This window comes from Oncorhynchus clarkii, chromosome 2, assembly GCF_045791955.1.
Source record: "Oncorhynchus clarkii lewisi isolate Uvic-CL-2024 chromosome 2, UVic_Ocla_1.0, whole genome shotgun sequence".
NCBI lineage: Eukaryota > Metazoa > Chordata > Actinopteri > Salmoniformes > Salmonidae > Oncorhynchus > Oncorhynchus clarkii.
In genome coordinates, this window is record NC_092148.1 from 38,663,334 (window position 1) to 38,675,974 (window position 12,641).

General features: G+C 41.2%; 1 protein-coding gene across 13 annotated transcripts in view; it reads right to left on the reverse strand.

The window, feature by feature from the left end:
* Nucleotides 1-596: 596 nt before the first annotated feature.
* The window catches only part of LOC139367770 (ankyrin repeat domain containing 26), a 97,079-nt gene continuing 85,034 nt past the window's right edge, over nt 597-12,641 (reverse strand). For all 13 annotated transcript variants that reach the window (XR_011626887.1, XM_071106176.1, XM_071106170.1 and 10 more), the window contains one exon: nt 597-4,653. Coding sequence is in view for 12 of the 13 variants with exons in the window: in XM_071106176.1 (XP_070962277.1) it covers nt 4,496-4,653 (158 nt within the window). In the remaining variant the exon portion in view is untranslated. The remainder of the gene's footprint in view (nt 4,654-12,641) is intronic.

The window sequence follows — 12,641 nt, forward strand, 5'->3', positions numbered from 1 at the left end:
ATCGACTTGCTAGCTCGTTATGGGGCCATTGGGTGGGAAATAGATCTCTTTTAGTTTTCCTGAAGTCTATTATTGGTTTGACTGGCAAGCGGAGAGAACAGAGTGGCAATCAACAGAACGGCATTATAGAAACAGAATGACCCACTGTGGAAATGATTTGTTTTATGCATGCGTTTATTTTCAAAACAATCTCTCCAACATGTCTTAATCACATTCCGTCTCTATTTGTATGGCTCCCTGTTCACCAACTTGATAATAATGTTTGAAGTTGTGTCTATAAAAGGATGAAAAAAATAATTATAAAGCAGTCAGTCTGTCAGATGTATGTAACCAAATTTGAATATAGCAACATCAGAAGATGACAGAGGACTGATCAAAGGAGAGAGACACACGGGATGGGGGCATCATAAACACACCACAGACCCTAATTTTAAGAAGTAGAGGGGAATGCGGTTTTAAGTGTATAACATCAAGTTTCAGACATGAATGATTTGTGGTGTGTGTGTTAGGAGTGGGGAGGGTGTAAAATATGTCAAATGAGCTAACGAAAGTTGGGATCACAAATGTGTGTACAATCTATACATGAAAAATGAACAAATGTTTGTAGACTTTTATTCATAAATTTACAGATCTTCTGTAATGTACTGTACAAGGGTTCAGATGGCTATTCTCTTTTTCCTTAAATATTTTTTTTATAGCAACTGTTGACCTTAAAAAAATACTGAAATGTTAATTTTTTTCTCCCATGTAATATTTTTTGTAACTAAGATCAAACAAAAACTAATGTAACGAGGTACAACAAAATATGGGTACCCTGTTTAACTACAGAATATCCTCGTTTGTCTCATTCAAGTATATGTTGTGCATTACAACAACAACAACAAAAAAACAGGAAAAAAACATATTGAACCATTACATGGCACATACCAAAAAAAGTGATATCTTGGTAATGTTACTCATGGTACATACATCCAATACTATAAAATTTCCAATAAATCAATACCATAAAGTAAATGGCAAACAATTTTCAAGACAATCTGTACGAAGGAACCTATAGTGTATACACACTGTACTGAAAAGGACTGAACCATAGAAAAAAACAGATCATACAAGAGTAACAATACTTAAGAACTTATATGTATGTATATATGTATACATGTCTATATATACACACACACACACACACGTCTGCTACTAGCCCATTGAAACGCATTGAATAACAGATTTGTATATGGAAAAAGGTACATTTTTTTTTAAAGGAAGCTTGTTTTGAAGTGTCTGTCCTATATATGAGATAAGATTATTATAATATCTTTCAGCAAATATTTAATCCCTTTTTTTACGCACTAAACTACTTCCATATACTCACTGGACAGTTTATTAGGTACATCCATCTAGTACCGGGTCGGACCGCCCTTTGCCTCCAGAACAGACCGAATTCTTTAGGGTATTCTTCAAAGGGATGTTGGTCCATGCTGATGCGACGAAATCACGTAGTAGCTGCAGATTGGACGGCGATACATTCATACTGCCCAACAGCCTGTTCCATCTCATCCGAAAGATGCTCTATTGGGTTGAGGTCTGGGGACTGAGCCAGGCCACTCAAGTAAACTCTACTCACTGTCATGTTCCATGCAATGTTTTTCCACTCCTCAGTTGTCAAGTGGTGTAGAAGGCGTGTCCCCTGGTACTGCTTCTTCTTATTTTTAGCTGATAAGAGTGGAACTCAGTGTGGTCGAATGCTGCAATAGCCCATCCGTGACAAGAATCGACAAGTTGTGTGTTCTGAGATGCCGTTCTGCACACCACTGTTGTACTCCAATGTTATTTGTCTGTTTGTGGCCCGCCTGTTAGCTTGCACGATTCTTGCCACTCTCCTTCGACCTCTTTCAATTAGCTGTTTTCTCCCACAGAGCCCTAGACATTGTAGTGCGTGAAAAGCCCAGGAGGACAGACGTTTCTGAGATATTGGATCCGGTGCGCATCGCACCGACGATCATACCACGCTCAAAGTCACTTAGGTCACTCATTTTGCCAATTTTAACATTCAACAGTAACGGAATACCTCAATGCCCGTCTGCCTGCTTAAAATACCAAGCCCTGGCCACGTGACCCACTGTCTGTAGAAGTGATCCATTTTCGTGAACGGGGTGGTGTACCTAATAAACTGTCTGGTGAGTGTACACTTCGATTCATTTTTTAAACTGCTACCGGGCGAGTCTTGTGGTACCGGGTGAGTCTTCAGACGAGTCTTGTGAGGTATGTGGGCATCTCAGAGCAAATCATATATGTTTTCGTTAGAGTCTCACCTTTCCATAGAGGGGTCATAATAGGGATGTCTCATGGTTTGACAAACACAGCTGTAGCGCTGCCATCTTTCACCGTAGATGATGAAGGTTGACACCGGTGAATGTTGGATTGAGACGTAGCCCATGCAAAAAAACCAGATATTTTTATGAAGATGTTTAGATTATATGTCCAAGGGGGCGCGGACATTGTCTCCAGGAGGTTAATAACAAATATGTAAAAAAATATGGCTTTGAAAAAAAATATCATGCCATCTTTCTCGTGTATACAGTACATTCCGAAAGTATTCAGACCACTTGACTAACATTTTGTTAGGTTATAGCCTTCTAAAATGGTTTAAATAAAACATCTCAATCTACACACAATACCCCATAATGACAAAGTGAAAACAAGTTGAGAAATGTTTGCAAATGTATGAAAAATAAAAAACTGAAATAACTTATTTACGTAAGTATTCAGACCCTTTGCTATGAGACTCGAAATTGAGCTCAGGTGTACCTTGTTTCCAATGACAATCCTTGAGATGATTCTACAACTTGATTGGAGTCCACCTGTGGTAAATTAAATTGATTGGACATGATTTGTAAAGGTACACACCTGTCTATATAAGTCCCACATTTGACAGTGCATGTCAGAGCAAAAAACATGTCATGAGGTCGAAATGTCAGTTGAGCTCCGAAGCAGGATTGCGTCAAGGCACAGATCTGGGGAAGGTTACCAAAACATTTCTGCAGCATTGACCATGCCCAAGAATACAGTGACCTCCATCATTATTAAATGGAAGAAGTTTGAAACCACCAAGGCTCTTCTTGGAGCTGGTCGTCCAGCCAAATTGAATAATCAGGCGAGAAGGGCCTTGGTCAGGGAGGTGACCAAGAACCTGATGGTCACTCTGACAGTGTTCCTCTGTGGAGATAGGAACATCTTCCAGAAGGACAACCATCTTTGCAGCCCTCCACCAATCAGGTTTTTAATGGTAGAGTGGCCAGACGGAAGCCACTCCTCAGAAAAAGGCACATGACAGCCTGCTTGGAGTTTGCCGAAAGGCACTGAAAGGAAACAAGAATATCTAGTTTGATCAAACCAAGATTGAAATCTTTGGCCTGAATACCAAGTGTCATGTCTGGAGGAAACCTGGCAACATCCCTATGGTGAAGCATGGTGGTGGCAGCATCATGCAGTGGGGATGTTTTTCAGCGGCAGGGACTGGTAGACCAGTCAGGATCGAGGGAAAGACGAATGGAGCAAAGTGCAGCGAGATCCTTGATGAAAACCTGGTCCAGAGCGCTCAGGACCTCAGACTGGGGCGAAGGTTCACCTTCCAACAGTACAACGACAACGCAGGACTGGCTTCGGGACAATTCTCTAGATATATCCTTGAATGGCCCAGCCAGAGCCCGGACTTGAACCCGATCTAACATCTCTGGAGAAACCTGAAAATAGCTGTGCAGCGACACTCCCCATCCAATCTGACAGAGCTTCAGAGGTTCTGCAGAAAAGAATGGAAGAAACTCCCCAAATACAGGTATGCCAAGCTTGTAGCGTCATACCAAACAAGATTCGAGGCCATAATCGCTGCCAAAGGTGCTTCAACAAGTACCGACTAAAGGGTCTGAATACTTATGTAAATGTGATATTTCAGTTTTACATTTTTAATACATATGCAAACATATCTAAAAATCTGTTGTTGGTTTGTCATGATGGGGCATTGTGTGTAGATTGATGAGGGGGGGGGGGGGAAATCGATACAATCCATTTTAGAATAAGCCTGTAATTTAACAAAATGTAGAAAAAGTCAAGGGGTCTGAATACTTTTCGAATGCACTGTAAGTGCAATGTGAAACGTCTGTTTCCTTTCTTAAAAGACGTAGAATAAAGAGTAAACATTTTTTGGGGGGAATGTGTTATAGTGGAGTGGCTTTACCCTTTAGTGTTTTTCTCAATGTGCATGTTCTTTTTATATAAGCATGCATTGATGAGGCCCAGGGTGATGTTCATTAGAGCACCAAACGGGAGAAAACAGAATGAAACGGAAGGAATACCCTGGACCTAAAAATGTCATTTTTGCCTTCCATTGCAAAACGTTTCCCACCGCGTGCCCTAATAAACACCACCAAGGTCATGGTAAAGCGGACAGTTGTGGCTCCCTTTGGGTAGCCCAGAGCTGCCTGGCCCTGCTATGGGTTGGTCAAATCATATAGTTTTTCTTGAGCACTTCCAGGTACTGCTGTGTGGCCCTGCTGACCGGGTCCTCCACCACACTGAGACCCCAACCCAGGCTAGTAGGGGAGCCCGAGGCAGAGCCCACTGGAGACATCCGGGCAGAGCACTCAAGCTCTGCTGTCGCTGAAGAGAGAGAAGGCAGTGAGGGGAGAGAGAGAGACAAGGAGAGAAATACATTATTAAAGGTAATGAAATGTCAAAATAATGTTTTTCATGGAATTGGATGATATTTGGATGAAACCAGATCAAAGTATGAAAATTGACTGTTTCTACATTACTAAAGTTTGATCATAAAGTTACTGGTCCCCTCCCCCATGTCAAACACTTGGATTCAGGAGTCGGGATTATTAAGGGGATAGAGTGGCATCTCCCTAATGCTTGTTTAAATACACCAACGGTAACATCATATTCTATTACCTAATTTAAATAAAGATGTAACCAACATCGAAGGTGTGTTTTCAGAGGGGCGTGGTTTATAAAGCTAGACACAGTTGAAGTCGGAAGTTGACATACACTTAGGTTGGAGTCATTAAAACTCGTTTTCAACCACTCCACAAATTTCTTGTTAACAAACTATATTTTTGGCACGTCATTTAGGACATCTACCTTGTCCATGACAAGTAATTTTTCCAACAATCGCTAACAGATTATTTCACATAAAATTCACTGTATCACAATTCCAGTGGGTCAGAAGTTTACATACACTATGTTGACTGTGCCTTTAAACAGCTTGGAAAATTCCAGAAAATTATGTCATGGCTTTAGAAGCTTCTGATAAATGATGTCAATTAGCCTGAGTCAATTGGAGGTGTACCTGTGGATGTGTTTCAAGGCCTACCTTCAAACTCAGTGCCTCTTTGCTTGACATTGGGAAAATCAAAAGAAATCAGCCAAGACGTCATAAAACATTTTTAGACCTCCACAAGTCTGGGTCATCCTTGGGTGCAATTTCCAAACGCCCGAAGGTACCATGTTCATGGGTACCATGTTAATGGGAAAATCAATTGAAATCAGCTAAGACCTCATAAAAAAATGTAGACCTCCACAAGTCTGGGTCATCCTTGGGTGCAATTTCCAAACGCCCGAAGGTACCATGTTCATCTGTACAAACAATAGTAAGTATAAACACCATGGGACCACGCAGCCATCAAACCGCTCAGGAAGGAGACTCGTTCTGTTTCCTTGAGATGTACTTTGGTGTGAAAAGTGCAAATCAATCCCAGAACAACAGAAAATGACCTTGTGAAGATGTTGGACCACCTGAAAGGCCGCTCAGCAAGGAAGAAGCCACTGCTCCAAAACCGATATAAAAAAGGCAGACTACGGTTTGCAACTGCACATGGGGACAAAGACTGTACTTTTTGGAGAAATGTCCTCTGGGCTGATGAAACAAAAATAGAACTGTTTGGCCATAATGACCATCGTTATGTTTGGAGGAAAAAGGGGGAGGCTTGCAAAACGAAGAACACCATCCCAACCATGAAACACAGGGGTGGCAGCATCATGTTGGTACGCAAGTATAAACACCATGGAACCACACAGCTGTCATACCGCTCAGGAAGGAGACGCGTTCTGTCTCTTGGAGATGAACGTTCTCTGGTGCGAAAAGTGCAAATCAATCCAACAGCATCATGTGGGGGTGCTTTGCTGCAGGAGGGACTGGTGCACTTCACAAAATAGATGGCAACATGAGGGAGGTAAATTATGTGGATATATTGAAGCAACATCTCAAGACATCAGTCAGGAAGTTAAAGCTTGGTCGCAAATGGGTCTTCCAAATGGACAATGACCCCAAGCATACTTCCAAAGTTGTGGCAAAATGGCTTAAGAACAACAAAGTCAAGCCCTGACCTCAGTCCTATAGAAAATTTGTGGGCAGAACTGAAAAAGCGTGTACGAGCAAGGCGGCCTACAAACCTGACTCAGGTACACCATCTCTGTCAGGAGGAATGGGCCAAAATTCACCCAACTTACTGTGGGAAGCTTGTGGAAGGCTACCCGAAACATTTGACACAAGTTAAACAATTAAGGCAATGCTACCAAATACTAATTGAGTGTACGTAAACTTCTGACCCACTTTGAATGTGAAGAAAGAACAAAGCTGAAATAAATAATTCTCCACTATTCTTCTGATATTTCACATTCTTAAAATAAAGTGGTGATCCTAACTGACCTAAAACATATTTGTGTATGTATGTATGTAAACTACCGACTTTAGCTGTAGCTACTCTACTGGTGCCAAAATTTTACTGTAGGGAGTCAGCAAATATAATTAAACAGTACCAGTCAAAGGTTTGGACACACCTTCTCATTCAAGGGTTTTTCTTTATTTTACATTGTAGAATAATAATGACATCAAAAAAATGAAATAACACACATGGAGTCATGTAGAAACCAAAAAAGTGTTAAACAAATCCAAATATATTTTATATTTGAGATTCTTCGAAGTTGTCACCCTTTGCCTTGATTACATGTTTGCACACTCTTGGCATTCTCTCAACCAGCTTCATAAGTCATCTTGTGTTCCAAGATGGCATAGCAGTCGGACGTCTGTTATTGTCGTCCCGTCCCGTGTATATATCGTTTTCTTCCTAAATATTTTGCATATATTTTTTATCTCAATTTCCATCTACGGACTGAACATACTCTCCGGCAACCCGCCTCACCCAATTTGGTACGGATCTGCTATTTTCTATACTTTAGAACCGGAACCCCCATCAGCAGCTAGCCAGCTAACTAGCTACTAGCTAGTAGTCAGTTAGCCACTGCTAGCGGTCATCACCGTTAACTCGGACATCAGCCAGCCTAGCCTAGCTACTCACTGGACCCTATGATCACTCGGCTACACACGCCTCTCCCTAATGTCAATATGCCTTGTCTACCTGGCTTAGGAAGGCCACCAAAAATCCTGACATTTCCATCCCTAACTATAACATTTTCCGTCAAGATAGAACTGCCAATGGGAGCGGAGTTGCAATCTACTGCAGAGATAGCCTGCAGAGTTCTGTCATATTATCCAGGTCTGTGCCCAAACAATTCGAGCTTCTACTTTTAAAAATACACCTTTCCAGAAACAAGTCGCTCACCGTTGCCGCTGGTTAAAACCTTTTTGGGATGCAATCCCGTTAACAGGATGATATGACAGCAGCCAGTGAAAGTGCAGGGCGCCAAATTCAAAACAACAGAAATTTCATAATTAAAAATCCTCAAACATACATGTACCTTATACCGTTTTAAAGGTAGTCTTGTTGTTAATCCCACCACAGTGTCCGATTTCAAATAGGCTTTACGGCGAAAGCAGCACAAACGATTATGTTCGGTCACCACCAAGCCACAGAAAAACACAGCCATTTTCCCAGCCAAAGAGAGGAGTCACAAAAAGCACAAATAGAGATAAAATGAATCACTAACCTTTGATGATCTTCATCAGATGACACTCATAGGACTTCATGTTACACAATACATGTATGTTTTGTTTGATAAAGTTCATATTTATATAAAAAAAAATCAGAATTTACATTGGCGCGTTACATTCACTAGTTCCAAAAACATCCAGTGATTTTCCATAGCCACATCGATTCAACAGAAATACTCATCATAAATGTAGATGATAATACAAGTTATACACATGGAATTATAGATATATCTGTCCTTAATGCAACCGCTGTCAGATTTCAAAAAAACGGAAGAAGCAAACCATTGCAATAATCTGAGACGGCGCTCAGAATAATCAAGTCAAAATAGTCGCCATGTTGTAGTCAACATAAACCATAAATTACATGCTAAATATTCCCTTACCTTTGATGATCTTCATCAGAATGCACTCCCAGGAATCCCAGGTCCACAATAAATGCTTGATTTGTTCGATAATGTCCGTTATTTATGCCCAATTAGCTACTTTTGTTAGCGCATTTGGTATACATATCCAAACGCTTGTTCTGGTCAGAGTTACGTCGGACAAAAACTTCAAAAAGTTATATTACAGGTCGAAGAAACAATCAGAATGTTTTATCATTAATCTTCAATAAAGTTCCAACCAGAGTATTCCTTTGTGTCTTGAGGAGCCATGGAACGCAGGTAGCTATCATGTGAAATGCGCATGACTAGGAAATGGCTGACTGGCAGACACCTGATTCATTCTGCTGTCATTCAGTCCCATAACACAATAGAAGCTTCATTCAAATTTCTATAGATGGTTGACATCTAGTGGAAGCCCTAGGAAGTGCAACTTCATTAATATCCCAAGGGGATTTCAATGGGAACTGTGTTGAATACATACCAACCTCAGATTTCTCACTTCCTGTTTTGATTTCTCAGGTTTTTGCTTGCCATATGATTTCGCTTATACTCACAGACATCATTCAAACAGTTTTAGAAACTTCAGAGTGTTTTCTATCCAATACTAATAATAATATGCATATATTAGCAACAGACTGAGAAGCAGGCCGTTTATTTTGGGCACCTTATTCATCCAAGCTACTCAATGCTGCAACCCCAGCCATAAGAAGTTTTAAAGACCCCTTCAGCCCCCAGCTGTGCCCTGGACACCATATGTGAATTGATCACCCCCCATCTATCTTCAGAGTTCGTACTGTTAGGTGACCTAAACTGGGACATGCTTAACACCCCGGCCGTCCTACAATCTAAGCTAGATGCCCTTAATCTCACACAAACTATAAAGGAACCTACTAGGTACAACCCAGAATCCGTAACCATGGGCACACTCTTAGATATCATCCTGACCAACCTGCCCTCTAAATATTCCTCTGTCTTCAACCAGGATCTCAGCGATCACTGCCTCATTGCCTGCGTGCGTAATGAGTCCATGGTCAAACGACCACCCCTCATCACTGTCTAACGCTCCCTAAAACACTTCAGCGAGCAGGCCTTTCCAATCGACTTGGTCCGGGTATCCTGGGAGGATTTTGACCTTCTCGTCAGTAGAATATGCCTGGTTGCTCTTCCAAAGGGTTTTCCTCACCATCTTAAATAAGCATGCCCCATTCAAAAAATGTAGAACTAAGAACAGATAAAGCCCTTGGTTCACCCCAGACTTGACAGCCCTTGACCAGCACAAAAACATCTTGTGGCGTTCTGCATTAGCATCGAATTGCCCCCGCGATATGCAACTTTTCAGGGAAGTCAGGAACCAATATACTTAGTCAGTTAGGAAAGCTAAGGCTAGCATTTTCAGACAGAAATTTGCATCCTGTAGCACTAATTCCAAAAAGTTTCAGAACACAAGTCCATGGAGAATAAAAGCATCTCCTCCCAGCTGCCCACTGCTCTGAGGACTTATAGATCCAGCAAACTGGATGTAGTCTATCACAGTGCCATCCGTTTTGTCACCAAAGCCTCATATACCACCCACCACTGCGACCTGTATGCTCTCGTTGGCTGGCCCTCACTACATAGTAGTCGCCAAACCCACTGGCTCCAGGTCATCTATAAGTCTTTGCTAGGTAAAGCCCCACCTTCTCAGCTCAGCAGGTATATTTCACTGATCATGCCCAAAGCCAACACTCACTTTGGCCGCCTTTCCTTCCAGTTCTCTGCTGCCAATGACTGGAATGAATTGCAAAAATCACTGAAGCTGGAGTCTTATATCTCCCTCTCTAACTTCAAGCATCAGCTGTCAAAGCAGCTTACTGATCACTGTACCTGGACACAGCCAATCTGAAAATAGCACACCAAACTAACTCATCCCCAAATGATTACTTACCCTCTTGCACCCCAGTATCTCTACTTGCACATCATCATCTGCACATCGATCACTCCAGTGTTAATGCTAAATTGTAATTAATTCGCCTCTATGGCCTATTTATTGCCTTACCTCCCTACTTTTCTACATTTGCACACACCGTACATAGATTTATCAATTGTGTTATTGACTGTACGTTTGTTTATTTGTAACTCTGTGTTGTTGTTTTTGTTGACTTGCCTTGCTTCATCTTGCCCAGGTCGCAGTTGTAAATGAGAACTTGTTCTCTACTGGCCTACCTGGTTAAATAAATATAAAATAAAAAAATGGAATGCATTTCAATTGCTAAAAGTTATTTTTGTGGACTTGATCTCCTTCTTAATGTGTTTGAGCCAATCAGATGTGTTGTGACAAGGTAGGGGTGGTATACAGAAGATGGTCTTTCACCAAATAGGGCTAAGTCCATATTATGGCAAGAACAGCTCAACTAAGCAAAGAGAAACGACAGTCCATTACTTTAAGACATGAAGGTCAGTCAATCCTGAAGGACACCAATAAGAAGAAGAGACTTGTTTGGGCCAAGAAACACGAGCAATGGGCATAAGACTGGTGGAAATCTGTCCTTCGGTCTGATGAGTCCAAATTTGAGATTTTTTTTGTTGAACGGATGTTCTCTGCATGTGTTGTTCCCACCGTGAAGCATGGAGGAGGAGTTGTGATGGTGTGGATGTGCTTTGCTTTGCTGGGGACACGGTCAGTGATTGATTAAGAATTCAAGGCACACTTAACTAGCATGGCTACCACAGCATTCTGCAGCGATACGCCATCCCATCTGGTTTGCGCTTAGTGGGACAATCATTAGTTTTTCAACAGGACAATTACAACACACCTCCAGGCTGTGTAAGGGCTATTTGACCAAGAAGGAGTGATGGAGTGCTTCATCAGATGACCTGGCCTCCACAATCACCAGACCTCAACCCAATTGAGATGATTTGGGATGAGTGGGACAGCAGAGTGAAGGAAAAGCAGCCAACAAGTGCTCAGCTCAGACTGTTGGAAAAGCATTCCGGATGAAGCTGGTTGAGAGAATGCCAAGAGTGTGCAAAGCTGTCATAAAGGCAAAGGGTGGCTACTTTGAAGAATCTCAATTATAAAATATATTTTGATTTGTTTAACACTTTTTTGGCTACTACATGATTCCATGTGTGTTATTTCATAGTTTTGATGTTTTCACTATTATTATACAATGTAGAATAATGAAATGACCCTGGAATGAGTAGGTGTGTCCCAACTTTTGACTGGTACTGTTTGTTTCCCCTTTCATCTGTGTCGGGTGTTAGCTAGTTACTGGCTTGGTAGTTATTCAGCCAGCATAGAACAAAAGGTGTGTGTGTGGGGGGGGGGCATTCAAAATTATGTTGTCATGTCAACACATCTGTCAGTGTTGCTGTGAACCGCATCACAATAGACATGCCAAACGGGAGACGTATAAACAAATTGACATCAATAACCACATTTTCATCCACAGTTTTTATGCAAGTATAAAAAAATATCACGACAGCGGTGATAGAAACAGGCAGTTTCAGTGCAATTTTAAAAACGGGGACAGAATTTGTTCGTTCGACATGGTGGGATCTTTGTGTCGGTAAAACGTATAATGCAAGAAATGGAGGTGGAAACGCCGAATATGTGCAGACATTGATATAATAACCATCATATCGAAGTCAACTTGGAGTCACGCAATGACATGCTGTCTGTGATCCTTCCACTACGACTCGGGAATCCATGTAGTTTAAATTAGGCTACAGATCAAATAAAATATGATGAACTTCACAGGGTGGTGAAAGTGGCACCAAACGGAGCTTGATGCTCATTTCCAATAAATGTTTTAGGGTCTTATTCTGGTGACATGATGATCAATGCTTTACTGCCATTTTGACAAATAAAAACATTATTGCTCTTTACCACAATCCACCCGCAGATCCTACACACACACCGTATCTGCGAGCTGTTGTCCAGCGTAGGCACATTTTCTTTTAATGTGGATTTTTGCATGAAACTCTGTTGCCAATTGGATTGAAACCTAGCTATTGATGGAATATTAATGCTGTTTGAGTTTGAGTTGCTTAGTGTATCACCAAATTGGCTCCCCGCCCACTAAGCCAGTCTTTGCAAACTTCCTGGCATTTAGCCATGAGAGAATGTACTTGATATTTATAGGTGATGTTTTAGTCACTCAAAAGGCTATTTTACATGGAAATCAGAATGACTGTTCGGGAAGCTAGTGTGTAAAATACATCTTTTTTGCAATAATCTGGACTTGTTCTTCTAGTATTATAATTTAAAAACAAATACATAATTTCCAGATCTGAAAATACAACCCTGTTATTTTGTGTTATGATATGAGCTT